The 27,694-nt window shown below is 52.5% G+C and overlaps 8 protein-coding genes across 8 annotated transcripts; 4 read left to right on the forward strand and 4 right to left on the reverse strand.

The window, feature by feature from the left end:
* Positions 1-307: 307 nt before the first annotated feature.
* CGGC5_v004658 (uncharacterized protein) lies at positions 308-1,267 on the forward strand (the record flags this gene model as incomplete). The annotated part of the gene is made up of 1 exon (XM_032022124.1): positions 308-1,267. The coding sequence occupies one exon, from the start codon at positions 308-310 to the stop codon at positions 1,265-1,267; it is 960 nt and encodes a 319-aa protein (XP_031880982.1).
* Positions 1,268-4,863: 3,596 nt separating this feature from the next.
* On the forward strand, positions 4,864-5,548 carry CGGC5_v004659 (uncharacterized protein; the record flags this gene model as incomplete). Its single annotated transcript, XM_066151318.1, has 3 exons — positions 4,864-4,886; positions 4,941-5,176; positions 5,244-5,548. The coding sequence occupies 3 exons, from the start codon at positions 4,864-4,866 to the stop codon at positions 5,546-5,548; spliced, it is 564 nt and encodes a 187-aa protein (XP_066009418.1).
* Positions 5,549-5,948: 400 nt separating this feature from the next.
* Positions 5,949-12,490, reverse strand: CGGC5_v004660 (Transposon Tf2-6 polyprotein; the record flags this gene model as incomplete). The annotated part of the gene is made up of 6 exons (XM_032022126.2): positions 5,949-9,660; positions 9,702-10,999; positions 11,603-11,839; positions 11,913-12,044; positions 12,096-12,331; positions 12,382-12,490. 6 exons carry the CDS (start codon positions 12,488-12,490, stop codon positions 5,949-5,951), a joined length of 5,724 nt encoding a protein of 1,907 aa, XP_031881133.2.
* A 2,068-nt stretch (positions 12,491-14,558) lies between these two features.
* On the forward strand, positions 14,559-15,985 carry FCK4-1 (putative alcohol acetyltransferase FCK4; the record flags this gene model as incomplete). The annotated part of the gene is made up of 2 exons (XM_032022127.1): positions 14,559-14,604; positions 14,670-15,985. The coding sequence occupies 2 exons, from the start codon at positions 14,559-14,561 to the stop codon at positions 15,983-15,985; spliced, it is 1,362 nt and encodes a 453-aa protein (XP_031881134.1).
* Positions 15,986-16,302: 317 nt separating this feature from the next.
* axeA-3 (putative acetylxylan esterase A) lies at positions 16,303-17,223 on the reverse strand (the record flags this gene model as incomplete). Its single annotated transcript, XM_032022128.1, has 2 exons — positions 16,303-16,746; positions 16,798-17,223. The coding sequence occupies 2 exons, from the start codon at positions 17,221-17,223 to the stop codon at positions 16,303-16,305; spliced, it is 870 nt and encodes a 289-aa protein (XP_031880974.1).
* Positions 17,224-18,202: 979 nt separating this feature from the next.
* On the reverse strand, positions 18,203-20,999 carry ASG1-7 (Activator of stress genes 1; the record flags this gene model as incomplete). The annotated part of the gene is made up of 3 exons (XM_032022129.1): positions 18,203-18,265; positions 18,318-20,142; positions 20,203-20,999. 3 exons carry the CDS (start codon positions 20,997-20,999, stop codon positions 18,203-18,205), a joined length of 2,685 nt encoding a protein of 894 aa, XP_031881089.1.
* A 2,497-nt stretch (positions 21,000-23,496) lies between these two features.
* On the forward strand, positions 23,497-24,356 carry gst3 (Glutathione S-transferase 3; the record flags this gene model as incomplete). Its single annotated transcript, XM_032022131.1, has 3 exons — positions 23,497-23,559; positions 23,621-23,701; positions 23,763-24,356. The coding sequence occupies 3 exons, from the start codon at positions 23,497-23,499 to the stop codon at positions 24,354-24,356; spliced, it is 738 nt and encodes a 245-aa protein (XP_031881073.1).
* A 604-nt stretch (positions 24,357-24,960) lies between these two features.
* CGGC5_v004665 (putative transporter) lies at positions 24,961-26,805 on the reverse strand (the record flags this gene model as incomplete). The annotated part of the gene is made up of 6 exons (XM_032022132.1): positions 24,961-25,309; positions 25,375-25,658; positions 25,723-25,968; positions 26,019-26,196; positions 26,249-26,565; positions 26,632-26,805. 6 exons carry the CDS (start codon positions 26,803-26,805, stop codon positions 24,961-24,963), a joined length of 1,548 nt encoding a protein of 515 aa, XP_031881146.1.
* Positions 26,806-27,694: the final 889 nt, after the last annotated feature.

Genomic DNA, 27,694 nt, shown 5'->3' on the forward strand with positions numbered 1-27,694 from the left:
TGCCGAAGCCAATGCCTGCGGCAAACGCTGAATACGAGAGGCTAGAGAGTTTTCCACCGACTTGACCCCACAAGGCATGGAAACAAGGTGAGGCGAACACGAGATGGTGAGGTTTTTCAGCTAAGCTTCTTCAGACTTCTGAGACCTCATGATATGTGATTGATTTGGTATATAAACGATTGCGTGCTCCTGCTCCAATCCTACATCTCTCATCATCACTCTCATCTTCAGCCTCAAGCTTCACTTACAAAGCCTTAATCAACAAACTCCTCCACCCTCACCTTACTCTCACCACCTCCTACACAAGATGTACAACAAGCTTACCATCGCCTTGGCTATGGCCTCGGCTGTCTCTGCGGCTCCCGCCCTCGCTCCTCGCCAGGACCCTTGCCAGGACGCCTACAAGGCTTGCATCGCCGCTGGAACACCAGAGGTCGCTTGCTCTTGCACCCTCACTGCTTGCCTCGGTGAGGACAACGCTCGCAACCGCGAGTACTGCGCTACCGCTACCGCCAACCTGCCCCAGCCCACTTCCACCGGCATCCCCGGCGGCTGCAACCCGGCCCACCCCGGCTCGTGCCCCTCGTCTTACTTCACCTACCCCACCGCCTCGGCCAGTGCGGCTCCGTCTTTCACTTCCATCCCGGGCATCCCCGGAGGTTGCAACCCGGCCCACCCCGGCTCCTGCCCCTCTTCCTACTTCACCTACCCTACTGCTTCGGCCAGCGCGGCGCCAACCTTCACGCCGATCCCGGGCATCCCCGGCGGCTGCAACCCGGCTCATCCTGGCTCTTGCCCCTCTTCCTACTTCACCTACCCCACCGTCTCTGCCACTGCTGCTCCTGCTCCCACCGGCGGCAGCTCTTCTGGCTACACCGACCCCAAGCCTGTTGAGGGCAAGACCTGGACGATCAAGGACCTGACCCGCTACTGCGGCGAGGACAACTCCGGCTGCGACTACAACTTCAAGATCGAGGCTGACGGCGTCACCGAGGCCTGCACCGTCATCCGCATGCCTGGCTCCAACGCTGCCACCGAGAGCTGGTCCAACCAGCCCTGCACCTCCGGCTCCAAGTACCAGATCTCTTGGGGCTACGTTGCCGAGCCCGCCCCTGCCTTCGCTGTCCTCAGCGTCGTCGACGGCAAGGAGATTGCCTGGTTCGGTGTCTCCAACGTCAACGGCCAGCCGGTCACCACCGCTCCCTCCAACCCCTTCGGCTCTGGCCAGTTCGGCAACCTTGGCCCTGAGCAGGTTTACACCTACTAAGCCGTTGCCCTGAAAATAATTGCATTTCACCACGATCATTACCATGAAGAACGAATCGACGAATCATAGACATGTCACTCCTTAATCTAATGTTTAAGCATATGCATCATATTACAATAGAATTACTATAGATAGATAAAATGCGATGAGCTTGACTTGAGTCGAGCATATTAATTGTTTAAACGTCACATATTGCCGTCATGAGATGTAATCAGATTAAGTTTTGTGCGCCCTGGGCGAGGGGCTCTGAGGCCCACGCTTGGGATTCGGTGTAACATGCTCAATGCCCCACGAAACAATGTCCACCTGATTCTGTAACGCGGGCACCTTTGCCCTCAGAATACTGAGCAAAGACGATGAAACGGCGGGGGAGGCAACTTTGATATATTGCTGTAACATATAGTTGTCTCCTGATATGATACACGCCCGCGACAAAAGTCCGTGATCCAAATTGTAAACGAATCTTCCATTCCACCGCCACGGATACCCAGTCACAAGTGCTGTTAATAGCGAATCAAGACACAGTGAGCACTATGACGTTTAAGGAAACGCCGCTTGCATATTGAGATTCTGCCCGCTTTGTGACGTTCATTTTCTGAATCAAGCCCAACTGACACTGATCCCGTTTGAGCCCTACAGCCTTGGCGGTGGACCAGACATCGCGGGAATGGTATATGATCCCCCCTAAAAGCTCCGAAAAGGTCCCCCTCTCCATCGTTTTGCTCTTTGTTGTACATGTTCCCTATGTTATCTTCGTCGTCCGGGAAAATTCCATTTAAAGCGCAGCCCAAGCTCAGTCAGGTGTCAATGGCTGTTATGTCTGGAAACAAGCCGAATCTGCTCAAAGATGAGACAGACCGTTCACACGTCCCTGTCTTTCCATTATGGTTGTCAGGCATTAGGATCATACAATTTGTAAGTGTCAAGGTCACCTCACACATGAGTGGCAGGACGGGTTTGTGGCAGCAGATTCTCAACGAAGGCCCTTCGCTAATGGTGCTACGCTACAGATGCAGTCAACAGTGTTATTATTCTGGACTGCTTGGGCCCTCATTAGCAGATATGTAAAAGGTCATGAACTGCCGTGCGATTTCCGTAAGTTGCAAGCCCCTCTAAATGTTTCCGTATTTGATATCCATCGTTCCCCTCCGTCACAATCTGTCACTCACTAATGGTGTCGAAGTTTATTCATTATTCGCATTTGCCTGGACCTCATCAAGTTTAGCATGGCTCGGTGTCGCCGTTCATTTTCGTCCAAGCATGTACAACTGCTGGGTACACGGGTAAAAGGCGCCGTACAGATCATCCTAAATGACATTTACTAACAAATATTCACAGTGGCCTGGAAATAATCACAGTTAGGTGCTATACAATGGGTGTGCTCAGCTTCATAGAATCACTGCAAAGCGTTTGACACCGATGCGACTTCCGGGAGACCGGTATATCCAAAGCATAGCGCTAGACGACCTCGGCTTCGAGAGCATATCCTCAATTCTTTCTGGGGCTCTTTAGTATTGCGTTATGAGACACGATTATGATTAAAAGTTTCGAGGAGCTGCAATAAAGTACAGTGACTTATGTTACGAGAAAGGGTCGAAGGCAATGTTTTCCTTTGTATGGAGCTCAGGATTTTTTGGAGTAGAAGAATAATTCGGCGCACGCGGAATGCTTATTGTAGCATCAAGAAAAATAAGTGACCCTTTATGTCTTTGTGAAATGTCCATTCGTCTGTTGCGGAATTTCCGCTGGACACAGTCGCGATAACAATATCGCGTGTGAACTCGAACGCATCATGATCGAATGAATCGTTTAAAAAGCTGAAGCTCGATGGGTTTGAATTCGGTCAGTTTAGCAACTCTTATTTCAACCCTGTCGCTTGCCTCTTCTCTGTGTAGGTCTTCAATGTTGAGCTCTAATATTCACATCTACCTCATGCCAGTAGCCGCTAGCCAAGTGATTAGAAAGGAGATTAGCCACCTGAATTTTCAGTAGATCCCCTCAACACTGTTAAATAGTTCATGGATGGCCGGCAGAGCTTCCAGCATTCAACAACGAGCCGAGATGATTGCTAGAGTTGGCCAGGTTGCAACGTGTTGTAGCCGTATCGCTAGTACCTAGACAGGCGTCTTAGTGAAGCAGCAACATAATTCTTATAATTCTATCACGTAATTTGAGAAACAAGAGAATGCAAAAGAAACCAAGGTATGCTCTGGCGATGACGTCACAACCCGCAACAACGTGGTTCCAGAGCGCTATCCCGCATTGTTACATGATCTCTGTTCTTCAATACGAGTTGTTTCTCTAGGTAAGGGAGGGTGCCGCAGACTAGGTAGTTATCAAGCTGTTTGACCTGCGTTCGTTTCTTCTCCTTATACACTTCCAGATATAGTTTCGCATCCATAGCATTATAACATATGCTGCCGGCAACCACGCACTGGTTTATCAATTATCTGGATGCCATTTAGGTTGTTAGTTGATCGCCTAAGTCACAAAAAACAGAAACTTGGGAGACACGTGCTAAGAGAATAGCTGAAAGCGCCAAGAGTTCAGAACGTCATTTGTTTGATGCGAGTAAGATACCTATGGTAGGCAGCTGAGACAAAGCTGCTTAACGTCCAACACGAGGTGCATGGCCAAGCAGCGCTTGCGCCCAATGATGGCCACTTATGCATCGGGTCTTGAACATCTATGTAGAACGCGATATTACACCACATGCACTTCTTGTGTGTGGGTACGTATGGTATCACAGCATCTTCTTTCCTCATCAGGCATAGCTGATGTCCACGTCGTACGGGATGCCCATCCTTGTCGCCTTCATGTCCCACTTATAGACTCCATCCCCCTCTTCTCGCTCTCCCATCTGACCTTTTCTATGTATAGCCAATAACCATATTGAAACAACATTACAGACTTCACTCGGCGCTACGATTCTGATAATTTAGCACGAATCCACCTCCCCAAGGAAAACCTTCGCATCGAAGAACACGAGCGTCCATATGTATATGGCTATTCTAACACAAGATGTCTGGCCCAAAGACGGAAAGGAACGTTCCCACATTCCCAGAATGCCAGTTTGGGTAGCAGGTCTCAGGTTAATGCAAATGGTGAGTGGCACTGTTACTGCTTGTCATCTAGCACAGGTCGAATACCTGTTCGTCGGCAAGTAAATAATTCACGTCATCCGTATGTTAACTGCAGTTACTCAGGCCGTTGCGATCGTGTTGGTAACGTTGACTGTTTGGGGACTCACCACCATGCAACAAGCAACAAATTATCGCAGGATAACAGTGGGTGTCCTTCCTAACTACCCTCTACCTGGATATCTTTTCAATCCGAGTAGCTAGCAATTGTCGTACTTGCTGACATTTTCCGCTATGTATACAGTCCTTCAGTGGGTCTGAAGGTTTTCGTACGTTATTTACTTATTAGACTCTCTCTCTCTCTCTCTCTCTCTCTCTCTCTCTCTCTCTCTCTCTCTGTGATATTCAGTTGGCACTTGTCTATTAACTAATGAACCAGCTTTCTCTTGGTTCGTTTTTGCCTGGACGTCGACATACATTATATGGCTTGGGCTCGCTGTGATGTTCATTCCTATTATGTATAATCGTTGGGTGCACCTGTAAGACTCAACTAGTATGAGGCATCAAAAAGCCTTTGCTGATTGAGTAAACAGTGGCCTGGAAATCATAACAGTCGTCTTCTGGATGGTTTGTTTTGCCCTTTTGGCCAGCCACACAGACGATCTCGGCTCACTTGACGCATTCATTCTAACATTCGGCACCAAATATGAGGCATACTACAAGAAAAATGTTGAGCGCTACGCTCGACTCTTTGTTGTTGCAACATTCGCAGCCACGGCTGTCTCTACGTTTAACTTCGTTCTCTTCTTAGTCAGCATTACTGTATTTGGTACGTTGTCATTACTTGTTCGAGATCCCGACAGATGATGTCAGTCACGATAAGCTAACCAGTCTAGGGCGCGAGCTCCATCGCTATCAACTTAGTAAGTTGAGGGCCACGGAGGACGGCGTCAAGCTGGAATCTATGGACCATCGCAAGAATCTTGATCTCAGCTCTCATGGAGATGACGGTAGATACCATCATCAGTATGCAACAGAATTGGCTCACCATCAGCCGACCCTGGAGCTGCCGGCTCGTGATCCACGTTATCATACCGCAGAGCTGAACCACCATCAGCCAACCCCAGAGCTACAAGCTCTTGATCCGCGTTATCATACTGCAGAGCTGGAGGATTCGAGGCGAAGAGTAGAACTAGAGTAGCATTGTAGCTTGCGACCCAGTATAGGGAACACGGCTACAGAGCACGATAACTTACAAGCTGTGACTTCATGCTTTTGTTGTCACGTCTCTCAAAGGAACAATACTTTCGATGGCAGTATCGAAATGAGAAAGCTTTTGGTGCAAGAAGGCCGAGCGAGCGAGTCTGGAAAGCTATCTGTAAGGGGCTGGCCCCTAGGCTTGTTCAACGTAGAGGTGCCGTCGATTGACTATTCTAAGCTGAAGAAGGAGGAAAGGACTTTACAGGGATAGGCGCCTAGCAGCAGTGATGCAGACCGGGGCTAGGCGGTGTGCTACAGCAGAATAGTGGATCCGGCGGAGCCGGATCTCGGTAGCTGCTCCGGCAAAGCCGGAGATCTCGGCCGGGCTCTAGCCCGTTACATTACCTCCCCGCTCCCCTCCGGCGGCGCGTCCGTGGCGCTAGAGCTGGGTCTCCGTCGTGCTTCATCGCAGGGCCGTAACGTTGTTCGTAAGCCTCCATCGCTTCCGTCCCCTGGAGCGTCTCGATAGGCTCCCAGGTTCTCTCTGCGTATCCTTCCCACTTAACCAGCACTTCACGGCGTCTCCCACGCCCTCGACGCTTCCAGGCGGCGGCGTCGATACTCTCTACATTCCAGGTCTCCTCGCCTTCGTCATCTATAATTGGGGGCGGCTGCTCGTCGTCTAGCGTTTGCCCAGGTAAAGGGTCGTTACCTGCACGCTTCAGGGTATCCACGTGGAAGCGTGGGTATATAGCCGTTGGCACGTTAAGCTCTACCACGTATGGTGAGATAACCTTCGTAACGGTATACTTATGGTGCAACCAATCCAGTTTCTTGCATGGCCTAGGAGACCTGTAGTGGCCCATGTGAAGCCAGACTTTGTCGCCTGCTTCTAGTCTCTCCGTAGGCTGGCGCTTCCTGTTAGCCAGCTCCTCATAGCGTTGCTGCGTTGAGGCAAGGGTCGACCGTGCCATATCCATCACGTCCTGGAGCCTTGTTACCAACTTGCGTGCCAGGTCCTCGCGACGGCCCCCATGGTCTTCTGGGTCTGCCTCTTGAACCCGGACAGGCTCTGGGTGGTATCCGTGTTCTAAGAAGAAGCTGCTCATGCCTATAGCGCTGCTATCGCGGCTGCAGAGCGCTAGTTGAGCTGCTGGGAGGTTATTCGCCCAATCCTTCTGCGAGTAGGTAATGTAATTGCGTAGGTAGGCCTGGATCTCTTGGTTCATCCTTTCTGGGCCGCCATCAGTCTGTGGGTGATAGGCAGTACTGAGCCGCTGTTCTATTCCTAAAAGCTTGCAGAATTGCCGCCAGAAGCGGCTCGTCCAGTTGCTTCCTCTGTCGCTCACGATTGAAGTAGGGACGCCGTGGAAGCGGAAGTGGCAGCTCAGGAATCGTTCAGCGCAGGCTTCAGCTTCCATACTTTCCATAGCTTCAAGGGTTACGCCTTTTCCTAGCCGGTCGATAATTACCCAAAGGTATCGCTCACCCTTATCCGTAAGGGGAAGGTCGGTAATGAAATCCATAGCGAGGTCGCTTCGTATACGCTGCGGTATTGGTAGAGGTTTCAGAAGTCCTTTTCGATGCTCTCTCCAGATGTGGCTTCGCCCGCAGCCATCGCAATTGCGGCAGAAGCGTCGTACTAGCTGTGACTGGCCAGGCCAGTAGAAGCGCCTACTGACTAACGCGAGGGTATTATCTCTACCAGGGTGGCCACTAAGTACTGAGTCGTGGCTGCTTTGAACGATACGAGTACGTAGTGTGTTCGCCTCGCTATCTAGGTCTTCGCTACCTGGTACCCAGATCCGGTCTCTGAATAGTAGTCGGTTGCCATTATCGATCTCACACTCAGCAATCTGGACCTTTAGCTTGAGGCTAGGAGGGAAGCTTCTTTCTCGTTGTTTCACAGCATTATATGCCTGCTGGTAGACTTGGTCTTGCCCTTGGGTCTGGTCCCAGAGTTGCTGTAGTTCCTTATCGTCGGTGAACACAAGCACTGATGGGGCTGCCTCTACGCGTCGTGTACGCGTTGAGGTAAGGGCTACTTCGGGAAGAAGCTGGAGAATCCGGCCTTGTTCGCGCTCGTCCTCTAGAGACGTAGGTACGTCTTGTTCGCGTCTAGAGAGTGCGTCTGGCACTACTGCTTCACTTCCTGGCCGGTACTGTATCTCGAAGTTGTACTGAGACAGCTCCTCTGCCCATCGGCTTTGTCGTTCTGTGAGCCTCTGCTTTGTCATGAAGTACTTCAGGTTCTTATGATCAGATAGAACCTTGAACTTATTGACGCTCTGCAGTTCCGCTCTCCATGCTCGTAGGCAGCTAATAATAGCTAGCATCTCCTTATCGTGGATTGGGTAGTTGAACTGGGCGGCATTCAGCCGCTGCGAGTGGTATGCTACTGCGTGACGTCTCCCATGCTCATCTTCTTGTGACAGTACTCCTCCAAGGGCGAAGCCTGAGCAGTCAGCCTCAACGTAGGTTGTACGCTCAGGGTCTAGTTGATGTAGGATAGGCTTGGCTGCAAAGATCCTCTTAAGCTCCTGGAATGCTACTTCCTGCTCTTTACCCCAGTGGAATAGGACGCCCTTCTTTGTAAGAGATATAAGGGGTCCAGCAATCTCTGAGTATGCTGGGATGAAGATCCGATAGTAGTTTGCAAACCCTAGGAAGCTTCTAACTCCCTTAACCGTCTTTGGCGCAGCCCATTCCTTGATTGCCTTCAGCTTCTCAGGATCGCAGGAGATGCCTACTCCTGCGGTGATAATGAACCCTAGGTACTTGACTGTCTTCACAGAGAACGCACACTTATGAGGGTCTAGCCGGAGCCCTGCAAGAGCAAGCTTCCGTAGTACTAGCTTAACCTTTGCTTCGTGGTCTTGCCGTGAGCCGTTTGAGTAGATCAGTACGTCGTCCATATATGCCGTAGCGAAATCGTCTAGGTACTCTCGAAGCACTCCGTTGATATATCGTTGAAATGTAGCGGGGGCTCCTGTAAGCCCAAAGGGTACAACTAGCCATTCGAATAGCCCATATCTTGTCCTGAAGGCCGTCTTATGCTCCTCTCCTTCAGCAATTCGTATCTTATGGAACGCTGCAACCACATCCAGTTTCGTGAACCACTTAGCAGCACTAACAGTGCGTAGTGTCTCTTGGATTAAGGGGAGAGGGTATCGGTCGCGCTTAGTGAGTTCATTAAGGGCGCGGTAGTCAACACAAAAGCGTATCCCTCCCCCTGGTTTACGTACGAACAGTACTGGTGCTGATGCCTCTGAGCTGCTGGCGCGGATAAAGCCTTTATCCAGTAGGTCTCGTAGGGTCTTACGGAGGACGAGGAGTTCTTCTCGTGACATGCTATAGAGCGGCCCCCATGGTAGTACAGTCTCATTACCACTACTATCCTGTTTGATAGGGATCTTATGGTCGACCCCAGGACGATGTGGTGGAAGGTTGGCGGCTTCGTCAGGTTGGAACAGCTTGTGGAACTCAGCTAGTATAGCTGGCGGAAGGAGGGCCTTTAGATCTGCCTTCTCAGTCTTCTTCGTAAGGGCCTTCTGTATATCTGCTAGGCTGATGGCTCGGACTTCGTATCCTGCAGTTCGTTTGGTGTCTCGTTGTGCTCTCCTATAGAGTGCAGTGAAAGGAGCTCCTGGAAGGAGACGCGCGGCTCTGATCTCCCTTACTCGATCTGGTTCTTCTTCGCCTTTTAAGCGTAGGTCTACGCCACCCCTCCTATGCCGTATCCGTTGTGCAGCGGCATCGTATAGAATACGGTTCCTCTCCATCCAAGGCTTCCCTAGGAACAGGTCGTCACCAAGGCTACGTACGGTATATGCAAAGATCTTCTCATCATAACCACACAGCTCTAGGTTGAAGACAACTACACCTGTTGCTTTTGTAGCGCCTGTAGCGTCGCTAAAGCTGCCTAGCAGCCGCTCAGAGCGGTCTACTACCGGTAGGCGGAGCTTACGGGCGAGGTCGTGGTCGATAAGGGAGTATAGATCGCACCCAGTGTCTACTAGGGCGTCTGCTTGAGTGCCCTTGTGTATGCGGGTAGTGATCACTGCTGATTTGCTGCTCATGTGATGCTTGAACTGCTTCCATTCTGTAATGTCACTAGGCTTGGCCTCTAACGCCCGACTTCGCGTTAGAGTTACTCTTTTCCCGAGCTCTCTTCAGCTTCAGAGCTTCCTAGCTCCTCTATAGCATTACTATCGCTGCTCTCCTCTCGCCTCTTAGCTTTCTCAACCTTCTTGACCTTCTTAGGCCCTGAACGTCTTGGCTTAGGGCACCGTGTAGCAATATGGCCGATCTTATTGCAGTTATAGCATTTACGGTTATCTTTCTGGGGCCTTATGTTGTCTTCTGATGAGGAAGAGTCGCTGCGGTAGCGCTGTGACTTTGCGGCTCTTCTGGGCTCCTTAGTCCGGCTGACTCCAGCCATGAGGGTGTCCCCATCGGCATCTCGGTATCGTCGTCGTTCGTGACGTTCCTGGTAGGTCCTACTATCTAGCCCTGACCCTATTATCATAAGGACCCGGGCGTATTCTGGGTAGGTTTTCGGGGGATCGATTACACTAATTAGACGGTCCCGCAGAGTGGAGTTCAGGGCTCCTTTCAGATAGTTGATTCTGACTGCGTCTGCCCAGTGTCCTCCTCCACCTTCTGCTAACTCCTTCTCAAACTTTGGGAGGAATGTAGCAAAGCTTTCGTTTTCCTTCTGTCGGATAGTACGTAGCCTATCCAGTGCCCTGGCTTCTGCATTGGGATCTCCATAGCGAGTCTCAAGGTATTGCATAAACTGATCGGAGGATTCCGCTCCATCTGCTCCGCCTTGAGCGTAGTAGGGTGACGCCATGGTTTGAGCTGTGCCTTCCAGCCTTGCGTAGATGTATGCGAATATATCGGCATCACAGTCGAAAGCTTCCCTATCTCTTCGTATCTTTCCCTTCATCTCTAGGAACCAACGTTGGAAATCTTTACGTATGCCGCTAAACTTTGGTGGGTTTGGTATTTGATGTTTCCTCCGCCCTCTAGCTGCCATCGTTATACCGTCGCTCGTTGCCTGTATAGTTGTATCGGCTGTGGACGGGGTCGTTACGCTGCTCGCAAGCGGCGTAGGGGTTGCTCTATCCGTTGACATAAGCCCATTCAGAGCTGTCAAGAGCTGCGTCATCTGGGCCGTCTGCTGGGCCATCTGGTCCTGAAGAGGACGGACGCTTGCGTTGACCGCTTCGTTGATCCGGCGATCAATCTCAGCATTCATCGCGTCGTTTACGCTACCCTCTGGCGGATCCATCGTGCCGCTCTCGTGAGGTTCCATATAGCGTCTTCTCGTTGCGCTACCCTCTAGCGAATCGTCGTGTCGCTCTCGTGAGGTTCCGTATAGCGTCTTCTCGTTTGCACTACCCTCTAGCGAATCGTCATATCGCTCTCGTGAGGTTTCGTATAGCGTCTTTTGTTGTCGAGCTTAGAATATGTAAGGGGCTGGCCCCTAGGCTTGTTCAACGTAGAGGTGCCGTCGATTGACTATTCTAAGCTGAAGAAGGAGGAAAGGACTTTACAGGGATAGGCGCCTAGCAGCAGTGATGCAGACCGGGGCTAGGCGGTGTGCTACAGCAGAATAGTGGATCCGGCGGAGCCGGATCTCGGTAGCTGCTCCGGCAAAGCCGGAGATCTCGGCCGGGCTCTAGCCCGTTACACTATCGCCATTAAAGTCAAGCCAGGTTGATTACATCCGTTGGGCTGAGCCACTACAGATAAGACGAAAGAAACACTGTCGTACTAAAATCTAAAATATGGCGATGGCCCCAGGTGGACTTCCTATTCCTCCTTTCAAATGCAAAGGTGCACTGGTCAGAAAGAAAGACCATCTTTCATGCTCCTCGCATAGTTCCGCCAACGTCTCAAGATCCCACAACTCCCCGAGAGGCGTTCCCCACCAAACAAGCGCAAACTCGTGGATTACAAACGGAGTCCCTGCCGGCGGTGGCCAAGCTTCAAAAGAAACAGTGTCACCTGCCAGCGCAGCGAAGTGTTTGTTGTACAGCCACCGTACCGTCTCTTCGGTAGATGCCATGCCGATGGCAGGACCCCCGAACTTCATCCCTTTGCGACGCTCTTCTTCGGAAGACTCATTGTACCTCTTGATGTAGCCAGTGCGCATGATTAAGATGTCTCCGGGTCGGCATTCTGTACCTTGCTCGGCAAGAGCCGCCTGGATATCGTTGACCCCGATCGGGCTTGTAGACCAGGCGTCTGGTAGTTTTCCATCGCGCCTTTGGTAGTATCGAACCTTCAAACGCATTGTGTTAGTACCCATTCTTCTACTCTAACGCTCCCTCGCGATCTTTTCTAGCCTCACATACCATGTCAACCAATATACCACGGCCTGTAATGCCTCCGGCCTGACACCAGGTATGTATTCCATTGGTATGTGTCTTCTTTGCTTGTTCGTATGTCAGGCCTCCGTAGAAGACCTGGCTCTTTTGATGGGCGAACTATGAGCCGCGTGAGATCTTGCTATTCGTATGGCCTTGTCGTGTACCTACGTGTTTCAGGCTATCCCATTGCGAGCTGCCCTGAGTATTGATATGTATCTCATCATCCAAGACGAAGGCATTAATGTCTGGATTCTCAGAGGCATCCAGTATTGTGTGCTGTAGTTCTCTTCGACCGAAGCCTGGAGACTTGAAAGAATCCAGAGGCCAATCAAGTTGAACCCGGCGACCGGTTTGAATCTCGCAGGCGGCTTCTTTCACGACACGAGGCGTGAGAAGGTTCAAAGCTATAGTTCTTTAGCAGGCGCCAAAACCAGTCTCTACCAGTCATTCTTACAGCCAAGCTCATCCTTTTTGCCATTCCTGTCATAAAAACCCCAAAGACATCCTTGAGGCGCACCTGGAACTACAGGAAGTTCATCGAACGCTGGGAAATGGTGTTCCATATTAGCACAGAGCTGCAATCACCGCTTAAGACGAGTAACTTTGACGGGTTGCCCGGGTGAATAATTGAGGCTTGGCGCGAAGATGCGAACCGTGACATTCATATACTAAATCAAATAACTAGATTTCGGGTAAAGATTTCCCCAATAGTGCTACCACCCACCACATGCAGCGATGATTGTCTCGATGCGTGTGCTTGCATGCAACCCCGCCCTGAGAACCACTTGATGATGATGTTGATGTCATAAGATCGCCCGTACAGCTTGTTTCATTTGGCTCGCAGATGTTCACACAAGTGGCATTAAGTGATTTTCGCGCAGTTAAATGTTTGAAGCCTGTCGGCTTTTTTTTTTTTTTCGCTATTCTGTAGACTCATCTTAGTCTTGCTACTACTACTTCAGCGAATAAGCAGTTGAAGGTCCTTGTTTTGCAACATGAGGCTTTCGAAATTCAGTCCTCTTCTTTGGCATCCTTCTCTGACGCATTAAAGGCGAGTGACACTGCGCACTGCGCCTTTAAGCGTGCATCTGGGGCCCTTCAGCATGAGCATCTTCAATTGCACTAATGCAAGCTATCTGTCGTAGAGTATCGTGGCACCTACCAAAGCCTACTAAGTAGCTCTGAGCTGTTAGTTCCCACGCTAATCGGGTATAACTCTCACTCGTGCAACAACCGCACTGCCAACTTCATGTCACGATGACCTCTTGCGTTCGCTTGGGGCTACGATCAGGCTTTCTGCAGGTGATGACTCATCCAGTTAAGAGTCAAGGTTGCGTGCAACCTGCAGGTCCTGTGACACTAATTAAACGTTGGTTCGTGCCATCATCCTACTTCTTCCCCGCACAGGAAGATGGTCTGATCCGTGCCCCTCGCCGAGTCTTTCTCTCATTCAACATACGGCGACTTTCCGTCAAGCAATGCTCGCCGAAATCATCGGACGGCCGCTTTGCACAAAACAATCTCTCATCTCGGACTTTAAGAAACTCGGAATAGTCGAAGGCGAAACGCTCCTGCTCCATTCGTCCCTTAGCCGCCTCGGATGGGTGAACGGCGGCGCCGAAACGGTCATCTCTGCTCTCCTCGAAGTCTTGGGAGATGAAGGGACGCTGGTAGTACCGACCTACACGGGGGACAACACCGATCCCGCGGAATGGAGGTCTCCACGCGCGCCCCGGGAGTTGTGGCAAACGATCCGGGACACAATGCCCGCGTACGATCCGCGGATCACTCGGACTCGGGGGGTGGGAGCAATTCCAGAAATGCTGAGGAATTGGCCCGGAGCCATGAGAAGTGCCCATCCTCAGACATCGTTTGCTGCTGTTGGGCCCCAGGCAGGCGAAATCACTGCCGGACATGCGCTCGATTGTCGCCTAGGAGAGAAAAGCCCGCTCGCCAAGTTGGAGCAACTTGAAGCTCGCATCTTACTGTTGGGCACTGGATTCGATACTTGCACGGCGTTCCACTTAGCAGAATACCGTAATGTCGCTCCACTGGAGAGCAACTCATTTGCTGCGGTAGTGGAGGGCTCCCGGCAATGGGTGACGGTCAGAGACATCACTCTTAACGATGACGATTTTGGGTTCATTGGTAAAGGTCTAGAAAGAACTGGGACTTTGAAGAAAGGATTGGTTGGCGGTGCATATTGTGGGATATTTCCGTTACGAGAGGCAGTGAGCTTTGCGGCAGACTGGATGAGAGCCAATCGGTAAAGAATGCTACATGGAATGTGTCGATGGAACACTCGTAACATACGCCGTACATAAACTCTAGAGAATACAAGAGACGGGGAACAACAAATTTCACTCCATGGATCTATTTTGCACACGCGGTTAATCGCAGCCCATCGAATCTCGTTGTTAGTCTGTACTGAAGGGCGCAATGACATGTTCAAGGGCGTAACGACTGGTCGTTAAAACCGGATAGCCGGTCCGGATCACCTCGACGTGCCGGCCGGAGTTTGTGGATTTCATCGGGTGAGATTAATAATCCTCGGAGACGTCTTCCGAGCAGATTAAAGGCATCGAATGGAAGCATTTTCGAGAAAGGCCCATAGAGTCAAATTCCAGCATCATGAACGGCAAAATTGACATAGCGCCCAGGAAATTGCGGCCTCTGGGTAAGTACTGCCTACCTAAAGGCCGAGCGTAGTAGAAGGCAAAGTAATTCAGTTGACACCTGCAGGCCTGTTGGAGCGATACTCGACAGTCAGAAGCCACCTCGGAATCTACAACAACGTCTGCGTCACTGCAGTCTATAGATGTTCCTACGACGGAGATCTTCTGCAGGCCCTATGGCGGGCTGTTGGTGACGTGGTTGCCCAGCACCCGATCTTGAGTGCGACACCCGTTGATATCGATACAAAAGATCCTCGGTTCATCTCTCTGCCAATTACCGAACCCGAGCAAGTCATTCAGTTGAGAAAATCTCAAACGGTCGTCACCGACCCTCACTTTGAAGCTGAACTGCAAATGACGCTAGAAAAGCAACACAATACGCCGTTTGAGCACGGCGCGACCCCGAAGCCCTTCTGGAGATTAGAGGTTCTGGATGACCGGACCAACTCTGGAAGTTTCGTGGCTTGTCTATGCTTTCACCACTCACTGATGGACACCAAGAGTGCCCTAATCTTTCATGAAGACCTAGAGAAAGCTCTGAATCAGTCGTCTATAACGACCCATTCGAAAGATGCGCTGCTTCCCTCACTGGAGGCCGTCTATGATCTGCCGGTTTCAGAAGCCTTCGTTCAGCAGGCATCGATTTACAACGAGTCGCCAGCCAACGTCTGGAGCGGTGCAGTGCAGAAACTTCCAGTGAGAACCCGTGTCAGGCTGTTTTGGGTCTCGGGAGAAGTTGCCGACAGCTTCAGAAAACACTGCAAGGGACAGAAGGCATCTGTAACGGCTGGTATGATGGCCCTCCTCGCAGCAGCATTCTTCAAAGTTCTTCCCGACGACTATGATACGTTGCAGGGCGACTGTGCCGTATCCCTGCGCCACCTGCTGCCGGTACCCATCAGCGACAGATCCCTAGGTTGTTACGTTGGATCCTTCAGCGAACAATATTCCCGGAGCGCGGATCCGGCGTCGGTGTGGTCCGACGCTAGACGGACAAAATCGACGATTGATGAGGTTACGAAAAGACGTGGAGCGGATATGCCTGTCGGGTATCTACGTCACGTCGCCGATGACATGCCGGGATGGTTATCCGGAAAGCTGGGGAAGAAGCGGGCCGCTGCGTGGGAACTAAGCAATGTCGGGGTTGTCGGCTACGCTGGAAAAGTGACCGAGACTGAGTTCAAAGTGGAGCGGATGCTGTTCAGTCAAAGTGCCAGTGCAACCTCTGGAGCCGTCAAGGTTAGCGTCGTGACTGGGAGAGACGGGCAACTCGGCTTTGCTTTCTCGTGGCAGGAGGGTATTGTGGAGGAGCGTTTGGCTGAAGAGGTCGTCTCCACGTTTAGAGAGTTGCTACTAGCACTAATATCTGAGGGCGGTCGCTGAAAAGACTAGATTCGATACTATGTTCATTGCATCTACTGTATCAGCCAATCATCTTTCAAGGTACGATCAGCAATTTTGAAGTTAGCCGGCGCCACAACCGGCTAGACGTCGACTATCATTTCAACGAACCGGGCCGGTTCTTCAAGACAGATTGCCGGTCCGTCGCAGCACAATGAGCTCTCTAGCTGACTCATCCGGACACGGATGCCATCACTCGTTGTCAAACCGGGAGCCAGGTGGTTGGTTGAGGCATTCTTATATATGCTATGTTGAAAATATGTCCAAAGAATATCCGGCATCAAATTATGTACACCAGTTTAAAGACCGAAGAACTTCATGTCGTCGTCACCCCGGATAGGGACAGTGTGTCCAACACCAACAGCCCAAACACCGGTGAGGTGGTCGCCAAAGACATCTGTGCGGTAGTTGGCGATGGGCGTGTTCGCAGACGAAGTGACGGGCTTGTCGGGGTTGTAGCCAAAGACGCCGGACCACTGCTTGATGGTCTCCTGGTAGTTCTTGGCGTTAAGCGTGGTGTCGACGCTGCCGTGGTAGATCTGCATGCGGGGGCGGGACCCGGTGTAGCCGGGGTAGGCGTCGGTGACCCATTTGGCCCAGGCGGCGGGTGTGGCAATGGAGTTACCCTGCGAACAGGTGCTGTTCCAGCCGTTGACGGTGCCGGTGTAGAAGCAGCCGGCCGGGACGCCGTTGTAGACGATGCCGGCAGCAAAGACATCGGGGTAGGTGGCGGCAAGGACGTTCTGACAAGGTTAGCAAAGGACGGCACTATTGACAGGTTGCGGTCAACTTACGGTCATCATGGCCCCGGATGAAGAGCCAGTAACGAAGACCTTGGACTTGTTGCCGTTGTACTTGCTGAGAGTGTACGAAACCATGTTCGCGATGGAGTTGCTGTTAGCTCCGCCATTGTGAGTGAGGGTCGCCTTGGACGAGACATCCCAACAAGTTCCCGAGTAGGGCGACTCGGGGTAGATGACGATGAAGCCCTTGGAGTCGGCGAGAGTCTTGTAAGGGCTGTTGTTGTAGTAAGCCTGAGCGGTGCCGGTGCAGTAGTGAATAGCGACGACAACAGCAGGATTCGTGGCGACTTTGTCGGGGACGTAGATGTACATCTTGACGCCGCTGGGGTTGGAGCCGAAGTCGGTGACCTGCTGCAGCGAAGCAGCGCTGGCGGCGCTGGCCAGGCCGAAGAAGGAAAGAATGTTGCTGAACTTCATGGCTGATTTGATTGTATCGCAAACAGCTTGACAAAATGCTGATCGTCCTATTCCCACTTGTCAAACTCGACTTGGCTTCTGGGTATTTATGGTCCCGCGAGGATCAAAAACGAAGCTGATCAGACAATCGCCTTGTTGTGCCGCACCACGCAACTTTTGTAAACTTCCCTTCAGCCGCTCATAGACGACGTCAGGGGTCGCAAGTCGTTTGTGTAAAACCCGGTCATCTCGGTCCCCCACATCCAGGGTCGTCTTGGAAAGGGGGGCAACCACCAAAAGAGTCGAATTGGGTAGGGGGAATAAGAATTTAGCCGGAAGAATTGGCCACTCAGCGGACTCTTCGTCCGAAGAGAGTAGCCCGCAGGAACGGGTTCATCTGGAAAAAAAGCTTCTTCGGCACTTGCGGAAGCCTCCGAACAGAACCTGGTATGGTCTCAACTTTAGATGCCGAGAGCCGCTGCTTAGCGTGGCTGCATGGTTCCTTTTGCAAGAGAGAGTCCGGGGGTTGCCTTGCACTTTTGCGGTGGTTGCGCATTGCCGATCTGCTGGATAATCTGGCTGTGCCAATTTGCCGGCAACACCAGCCACGGAACATGCTCCCGTGCTTGGCGCATTGAACCGGGAATCCCAGGCCAAAGCAGTGAGTTTTGGGACACAATTGATGTGGCAAAACCTAGGCTGAAGCTTGAGCCACGGGGTTGATGTTTATAATTCCCCCAATCCCAACGGTTCGTTGACGTGACAATAATTTGGATAAGGGTATAATCGACTGGCGCACTATTTCTCCGCGATTCGTCGCGATGCCAATCATCCGGGGTATCCGGAGTCGGAGCTGTGTACCACGCGGACATCCTTTCAGCCGCCTGCCTACAATGCGCAATCGTCAACCGTACGGCGACGCAATACCCGAGGGCTTTCGCATGCCGTTCCTACGATTCCATGTGTCCAACTTGTCGGTGTCTAGGAGGCGATCGGTCGTTCAGGGAGCGGGCGGCATCCAGAACACGGGAGCGCCCTCGAAGTTCGAAAATGTGGCGAAGGCCTGCCGATTCATCAGCACATGGATTTTAGAATGCGCGAAGGTAGCGGTATACCGAAGAGTCTAGATCTAACCAATCCGTAGTTTCCCAGCCTGCCAGAAAGTTGGTCATGCCTTCGAAGCCCTGTGTCTGGAACACCGCGCCCATGTCGCCCGATTGTGCCACGCCAAGTCCCGAAGAGTCGTCAACTTGCATCAGATCTGCTGCCTGTCCACTCTCAGCCTGTTCAGAGGTCGCTCCTTGTTCTGGTCCCCGTTGTCTGGCTTCAGGCCCCTTGGCCTCTTCTCGCAATTCCTCCAAGATGACGCTGTACCGCCTGCTCGGGCTGTCGGACGTCGTAGCTTTGGCCAGGTGGTTTTGGCATCGGTCCGCGAGCTCGAAAAGTCCTTTGTCCTCGTCGTCTCCTACCCTTTGTATCTTCCAGACATAAACCACAGCCAGAGCGCAAAAGGTGACGTAGGGCGTCCACCAAAACGCATGGAACAGAGTCCCGTCGCTGGCCATTGCGTCGACTGTCTCGAGTGCGGTCTTGGCGGCGTTGATACATTCCTCTACACTATCGTCGAGCGCAGACGGTTGGCTATCGCCTCGCGAGGTCGTCGTGCCGAGAAGGAAAGGACGGTTGGCGTGCATGATGGCGTGACAGTATGCCAGCTTCAGTGCGGTGTTTTGTCGCCGAAAGGATGGAATCAAAGACATCGGGCGGACAGTTCCAAGGTGATGCGGTAGAGACTCGCGCCACTCGTGAAGAGCGCGTCCGTATCGGTGAGCGGCCAAGAGACGATCGTGTTTCGGTATCGGTTTGATTGAGTATACCTCGCGCGAAATCCCGTCAATCAGCTGGGCAAGCTTCGCATGGAAGATGAGCGATTCAACATGGCAGTCCATTTCGGGTTCGTCGCTCGATCTGCCCTGGGGAGTCATGTCTTCGTCGTTGACGCAGTCGGGAAAATCCTGATCAATATCTTCGTCATGGTACATTCTTGGACGACCAAACACTACCGCGAGGTACTTGTCGATGGTGTAGGCCACCCAAAAGGTTCTCTTCCGACATTGCGACGTAATGTAGTCGACTGGAGGGGCCTGGCCGTTGCTGGCTCTCTTGCGACTTGCTTTGCGATGCAGACCTAACGCCGACACAATAGGAAGTACACTACCGAATGTGTACCAAGCCTGATTCATGCGCGAGGTCTGCAACAGGTACAAAGTCTGCAGTAGACGCGCCTGGGCGGATTCAAGCTTTGGAAGGCCTGTTTCCTGGTCTGTTAAGCCTGTGGCTCGGCAGAAGTAGGAATCGCTGCGTCGTAATTCGGAAGCCTCGTCTGGTGACGGCTCGGTGCCCCTTACCTTGATTTTGCGCAGAGTGACGATGGCAAGGATGGTCAGGACAATCGATGCTTTAGCGTGGCCAATGTCACGGTGTAACGGCACATTGTCTAGCGCGTTTGTTAATAGGACATTAAACCATTCAACCACGTAGCCCTGGTGCAGACAGCGGTAGGTCACCACGCAAACGTCGAAATAGAAGCGCATCATTTCCAGGCCGACTGATCGTTCGGGAAGAGGATGACTCTCGTGGGTTGCTGATGCAAAGGGCTTGTCGCCTGCCCTTGTCATGGTCTGGTGCTGTTCGTTTGTACTAGAAACATGGGGAACGACGCCACCAGCTAGTCTCTGAGATGACAAACGTTTCCATGCGCGGTGGAGGAAGGTTAAGCTTGACGTGGTGTCGAAGTACTGCCCCTCGATCTCGGCGATCTCGACCTCTGGCGACGCCCTCGACACTGGCTGGAGGACGCTCTCCTCGACGGCTGGCGAAGATTCAAGGGTAATGGGCTGCTGCGAAGGCCTTGCTCGAGGCGTACCGGTAGCGACAGGACTGCGGCGTGTGAGCTTTCTTTGCGCAGTGCGTGTGCGCATAAGCAAGAAGAGCACTTACAATTGCGCCTGGTAGGATGCTGGCACTAACCTGGCGTCAGTTGTCGGGGTCGCAACTTCAACCCCAGCTGACGGAGCCGGCGGCGGGGTCGGGGGTCTCCCGCGACGGTAGCTCGCATCGTAGATGCAGGCGAGACGCTTCTTGGTACAGACGTCGCAGGGGATGGTGCCGGAACACTTCAGCTTTTTGGCCTTGCAGTAGTCGCATGCGCGGCTGACTTTGTGGCTCCGTCGGCGGTTTGCGGCGGAAGCAACGGCGGAAGAGGGTAGAACTGGAGACACGGACGGACCCGACTCCGACTCCTCGCGGAGGTAATGGCCGGAGGAGGGTCTTTCGGGTAGTGGGCGCGACCTCCGGGAGGATTCCGACGGCTCGGGGGAGGGGCCCGTACTTGGACGACCTTCAGGCAGGGTGCGCTTCTTGCGGGATGATTCCGGAGGTTCAGACAGGGTCGGGCCGTCGTCAAGACGTCCCTCCGGCAGTGGGCGCTTTCTCCGGGATGGCTCTGAGGCCTGGGACTCCGACTTGCCGTCGTCGTCCGCGGGTCGACCTTCGGGGAGTGGGCGTTTCTTCCGCGGAGGTGGCTCCGTTGGGGTGCCGCTCGACGGCGAGGGCTGAGAGACGTTGGAGGACGGGGTGGGCGCGGTGCTGATGGATCCAGCTGGTTCTCGGGTACGGGCATCGGGGGGCGCGGTGGATGGTGTTTGCTGTGTTGTTGGTGTAGGCGGATCGGGGTTGTCTGCCATGATACTCTGGACGGTCATGGAAATCCGACCCTCCGACGCGTTTGCTGACATGAGTGCGGTGCGGTATCCACTGAGTCAAGTCCGTCTTGTCCGGGGATGGATGACCGCGTCAGGTGTCGCACAGGTGTCAGTCCAACGGGGAGTGTCGGACGGCTTTCTTTCTCTCTCTGTTTTTTCTCTCTTGTCGGTCCCTCACGCTTCCTCTCCCCACGCCGACAACTTGTGTGGGTCGAGAGTATCGTCACCAATGCTCTCCAGAAAAAGGGCGGCTTCCTTAGATGCGATTCATAGTTGCCGAGGCCTAGTGAGGAAGCGAAAACGAGGAGCAAGAAATTGGAAACGGGCGTGCGCGACGCGGTGCTACGTCGGGGGGCAGAACTTTTGATGTGAAGCCAGCAGCGATGGGTTCGATTCGGAAAAGCAACAAAACGCCAGGGAGGCTAGGTTTGGTTTGGTGGTGGTGTGTGAATGGAGTGAAGGACTAACTAAAGAAGAGAGAGACTCCACCGCGGAAGCCACGGCGGGACAGCCACTCGGCAGCACAGCAGCAGCACCAGCACCAGCAAAAAGAGAAGATTTCTGTGCAGCAAAGCCACTTCTCGATTAGCCTTGGACCGATGTGGTAAAAGGGGGTGGAGGTGGCTGATGATCGGTTGAGTTGGATCGATTAGCTAATCGAGATCCAAGGATCCAAGGATGCGAGACGAGACGCGGCGCCGGAACTGGGGGGCTTCGGCTGGAGATCGCGGCCGAAAGACTTTCTGTGTGAGTGTGAGTATGAGTGTGTGTGTGTGTGTCTGTCCCTTTTCTCTTCTGCTTTCTTTCCCTCTTTTCTGTACGGATACGAGTGTATGTCGGGCATGTAATAGGTACAGAGTACAAGAGTACAGAAGTACAGACAAATACATGAAAAGACGGGAAAAGAGTCAGGTCGCAGACTCGACTTGGCCCCCGTCCCAGGGGGAGACAGCTACTTTTACGCGGCAAAACGACCCCTTTCACCCGTCGCACATACACCTGGACCCCGGACAACCTACAGCAGAAGCTGCCCAACCCGCCGAGCAGCAGGAATAAAGCTCCCGTCCTGTCTCAACACGGCAAAGACGCAGCTCTCGGGTCTAACCCTCTACCTGTGCATGCCCGCAACAACAACAAAAAGGCAGTGCGGGGTGTGTCTTGCTTCTCTACCTACATACTAGCTCTCGCTCTCTGCTCTGGCTCTGGCTCTAGCTCTGTCCCCTCTGGCTTGAACTCTGAACCTTGCTGCCCTACAGTGAGTCCGAGCACAGAGTTGGATTCCGACATCCTCCTCTCGCTTCACATGCCTCACATCCAGGTTGTGGCTTCTTCCGTACCGGCTGGAACCAATTGGATTTGTTTCCGGCCATCTGCGATCGACTTAGCCACGTGTGGAAGCTGCTTACCATCTGATTGTGTAAGTTCGTCTTGCAGCTTAGAAAACGCCCTGACATGTCTGGGCCTGGGCTGGGCCTCTGGGACACAATTAACAGTAGAACCCAAACAGGAAGAGAGAGACAAAGTGCCCGTTGTGTCGGTAGCGGCGTCCCGTGTGTCTCGGTATCATATCTCGGCTCGGTGTTTGACCACGGCTTTGCATATCTTCTGCCCGCCTGCGAAGGGGGAGGCACAATTATCCATGGATACCCACAAGAGTTGTGCAAGTCTCGGGTTCACTAACCGTAAACAACACAGGTCTTCCCGGCCCTTGAAAACCAAGCCCCTCACAGCAGCCAATGACAAATACCTCGGTATTGATTGCTGCTCTCTCTTGAACGTGCCACCGTGAGGACCGCGGCACGTAAATTAATTAGCTGTTAAATTCTCTCTCGACTGAAGCTCTGATCCCTGCTGCACATCGCTGCACAAAAAGACAAACCGGTAGCTGAAAAGAAAAAGTCCCGCAAAACCTTCATCAGGCATACCTACCGACACCTCACACACCACCACCACTCCACCATACACATACACGAGTCTGGCGGCGGCACATGAACCACCCCGCAGATCAACGCGCAAACTCACTGATGATGACTGATGCTCGCAATCCTGTCAAAACCTCAGAAAGGTCAAAACGCCGCCCGGATAGTAGATCTGCCCATCGGACGATCGGACGGACGGACCATCTCTCCTAAATCCGGGAATTCTTCGCAGTAGTGCCCGCTCTCCTCCGTGACATCCGCCCGGTCCCTGTCCGCTCGCCCCTCTAGCCACGGACGGCGGCTCAGAGAATTGCACCGCGTCGTTGCAACCGTTCGACCGTCTCCTTAGCTTTTGACCCGCTAAGAGCTCTGCCGCCTCAATCATCTCAATTCGTGGTGCCGCCTTCTCTGCCGTTGCTGTCCTCGGAAACTCTGTTCCTGGGTCCTGACGTCAATCTTGCGACATTTGGCACGGTCCAGTCGCCCAAATCTCCGACCTGCCAGATCGATATATATCAGACGGGGAACCCCATGACTCTACCTTGACTCGTCCAATAGTACAATCCGGCAACGCTTTTCCATTTCATAGCATCATACAATAATTATCAGCCATGTCGCTCGAAGTTTTCCATCTGGGCCTTTCTCAATCCGAGAGGATTGTGTGGTTGTTGGAGGTGAGTAGTCCGATGAGCGGTCTGCGCGCATTGCGACCTTACCCAAACTAACCCCGCATAGGAGCTGCAAGTCCCCTACAAACTGAACATCTATGAGAGAGATCCCAAGTCTGGACTGGCGCCACAAGGCTTGAAGGATGTTGTAAGTCTCGCGAGCGTCAGGTGATGCTACACATCAATGATCATCGATTGACCCCGCGCAGAACCCCGCTGGCACCGCGCCCTACTTCCGCGACAGCACCGTCTCACCGCCAGTCGAAATCTCGGAATCGGGCGCCACAGTCGAGTACATCCTGACTGTGCATGGCCAGCCCAAGGTCGGCTCCGGCGCGCCCAGACTGAGCCGAACCCCCGACGACAAGGACTATGCGGCTTACCTCGAGTGGTTCCATTTCGCCAACGGCTCCCTCCAGGCTGCGATCGGTCGCGGCATGACCCTTCTGTTCGCTGGCGCATACGACACGCCCTTCGGACAGCGATGTGACCAGAAGATCCAAGCCAGCCTGAAGTTGATGGATGACCGGCTGGCGAACAACAAGTGGTTGGCGGGCGAGAACCTTAGCGCTGCGGACATCATGACGGTCTTCAGTATTACAACCATGCGTGGTTTCTATCCTGTGCTGGACCTGTCTCCGTACAAGAACATTCTCAGGTACCTGAAGGATGTTGCTGAGCGTCCTGCCTACCTCAAGGCTTTGGAGAAGGGTGACAAGGGCATGGAGCCGATGATTGGTCCCAAGGCCAAGCCTTTCATGCAATTCGAATCCTTCAGCGCATTCTTCAAGGACTTGCAATAGACTAGAGTCTTAGAACATACCAGCACTTACAAATACGTCAAGCAGTCTCAACTCAAACTCATATCGAAACCGATTGAACATCCCACTTGATGGCGAAACAAAAAGGACTCGATACACCTGGGGAAGATCGTGTCGACATGCGCCTCGGTGGTCAAAAAGATATTCACTTGACCAGCCTGGGGGTCGAACCCAGAATCTCCTGATGTCACGATTAATCGTAGTCAGACGCCTTGCCATTGGGCCAACCGGCCGTGATGTGTGAATTGTGTCTCCACCGAGGTGGATGCTGACAGCCGCCAGCCGGAGCCGACTTGAGAACTCGGACCGCTCGTGCGCGGACGGCTTTGCGGACCTAAACTTAGGATGAATGTCTACGTTGAAACGTCTTACAGGATAAGACATCTTCCGCTTTCCTTATAGTAAGCAATCAAACAAAGAAAGTGCCATTCAGGGCACGGTCTGGCGGTATCTGGTCTTTGAGTCAGGGCGCAATCGAGACTAACCACTAGGTAGATTTACTAGCGATCAAGGGCAAGCCACCGGGAGCGATGAGATTAATTAAAGAAAAAAAGACACAGAATCCATTTTAGCCAACACCCAATGCTCACAGAGCATACTTGAAGAGCGGGCTCTTTTCTCCCATGCGATCAAGTTCCTCGTCGGAATGTCTTTGTCTGACTTCGTCTTCAGTCATGAGCTCCTTCTTCTTGTTCCTCCTATATAACAATGCCTCCAACGTGATGACCGCAATTATTCCTGCCGACGCGAATCCGAATGAAGTCCCATACCCGGTCGGATACCTCGGAGCCTCCTTGTCCATGTAGATATAGCTACCGATGAGGCCACCAATGTTGCCGACACAGACGAGAAAGCCGATGCTGATTGCTCGCTTGGTAGGACTCGGAGTGTTGGCGACGTTCCAGGCGTTGACTCCTGGAAGAATGGGGTACATTCTGAACGCATTGCTGTTAGTTCCTTCCTGCTTACACTTGATTTTTTTCATGTGCATGTGACGTACCCGAAGCACGCTAGGCAAATGGCAAAGTAGTTCAGAGCAATGTTGTCCTTAATGTCCTCGCTCTTAGTAAATAGGATGGTGAACGCAACAACCAGGAGCAATTGCGGGCCGAGGATGAACGGCATTCGCCAAGAATATTTGTCCGCAAAAACTGAAAACAGGTACGCGGATATAGCACCCACAGCATACGGCGGGATCGTCAACAGCTGAGCGTTGGCAGATGTGAAGCCCATGTTCTTGATAATCTGAGGCATCGTAAACTTAAGTGCGTAATTTGGAACAGCCTAAACTTGAGAGTTAGTGAAGTCCAACAGTGGTGCTTGGGGTCTCCTGAGTCGTTGTACTGACGTTCGACCAGTTGGCCAAGATTAGGAGATAAATCTTCCAGTCTGTCAACACGGAGAGAAATGCGTGCTTATCGAAGTGATGGTCTCGGAATTCGTTGGGTCGCACAACCCGCCGGGCTTGTTGTCGTAGTTCGAGAAAGCGGACTTCTTCGGGGTCGAGCCATTTGGAGAGGGCGGGAGAATCCACAAGAAAGAAGAAACACATGACACCTATCAGTACCGTAGCTAACCCTTCGAGGATGAAGATCTTGTTTTGTCAGATGATTTGTACGGCCTGGAAGGATGAAACCAACTTACCCATCTCCAGCCCTCGTATCCGCCCACTCCATCCATCTTGGCAATTGCAAAAGCCAGGAGACCTGAAAATGCTCCACCAGACGCGGCAGAGGTGTAGAGAATAGCGATGCGGGTTTGTGTCTCGTTGGGGAGGTACCATTTGGAGATGATCAGGATCGCACCGGGGAGGAAACCGGCTCTGGAATGTTTCGTCAGTTTTGATGATATCTTTTCGGTTCACGTTTACATACTCGAACAGACCGAGGAAAATCCTCACGGCAACCAAGCCCCCAAAGTTTTGGACAACTCCATTGCAGGTCATGACAACACCCCAACAAGTAACGATTCCGCCAATGTAGAGAGATGGTCTCTTGAACATGTGCAGCACCATATTACTGGGGACTTCGGCCAAGACAAACGGGATGAAGAAGACGGACAACGCGATGTTGTAATCGACTCCCGTCATATGGAGACTGTCAAGGAGGCCTTCGATCTTGGCATTTCCAATGTTGGTCTTGTCCAAATAGGCCATAAGGTAGAGGAGGACAAGCATTGGAACTAGTCGAAACTAGGGATTCAATATTCGTCAGTAATAGGTAGGCAGAGAGAGAGGAGAAGTCGGGTCGAGACTCACATCAACTTTGCGGACAGCCTTCTTCTTCCTTTCCTCCGGGAAATTGGCGAGGAAGTCTGCATCCTCAGGGCTCATGCCGCTGTTTTGTTGGAACTCATTATGGGCAACAGAGTCCTTCTCTTGAGCAACGTGCTCGATGTCGGAGCGGTCAGACGATGCTCGTACAACCGTCATGTTGACGGCTTCAAGAGCAAAAGGAAATGTTCAAAAAGTAGAATATCCTCTAGGCAAGCTAAAGAGAATGGCCAAAACACCGCCTTGTGTACGGCAGGAGGCAACTTGGCAAGAGGGAATGTTGAAGTGTGTCTTCTTTATAGCCAGAAGACACCTCAACAACTTGTCTGGGGGAGATTTCCTGGGGAATGGGGATTGGTCTGCCCAGAATGCTCCGAGCTGAGCTGGAGTTGCGGGGATAAACAAGGAGGAATCTGGGGAAATATTCTTGGCGCCGGCGTCCTCCGCACAAGAGGACTCGGATAAAAATTCTGTTAGTCCCTCTAGCGTAAGACCACACGATTCGAGGAGACCCGGAGAACGGGAATACTCTCGTACTCGGAAACACACAGAACATGACAATCAGGCACAAGGAATTGAAATCAATTTCTCAACAGTCGTGTCATGCCAGGGCCTCGTCTACTGCGAGCCACTTCGCCGGGTACCTTTTACCACTTGTTATTACACCAAGCTTCCGGGGTGCATCGACTATGACACACGTGTTGCGTGGGGATGGGGTCACAGTCGAATTTCTCCATTCAAGAACGATCCGTTATCTCCCCGGGACCCGGTTAGGGCGCGAAAATCAGCCCAGGGCTTGCTGCAGGGCGTGGTGGCGCTGGTATTTCCAGGTCACGAGTCGCTATTCCGAGATATCTCGGACTTGGTGTCCGGACTCTTCCCGGAAAACTTGGCCCCCCGCCCCGGAGACGCGGGGAAGCGGGGGAGGATCAACCTACACGATCATGCTTTCCGGATGGCACACCATTACATGAAACTGCTGGAGGCACTTCAGTGTCGATAGACGCGACTTCGGCTTTTTCCTGAAGCGCGAGGTTGTCGCCGCGAG

The sequence above is a fragment of the Colletotrichum fructicola genome, assembly GCF_000319635.2.
Source record: "Colletotrichum fructicola Nara gc5 chromosome Unknown KSG_Nara_v1_contig02, whole genome shotgun sequence".
In the NCBI taxonomy this organism is placed as follows: Eukaryota; Fungi; Ascomycota; class Sordariomycetes; order Glomerellales; family Glomerellaceae; genus Colletotrichum; species Colletotrichum fructicola.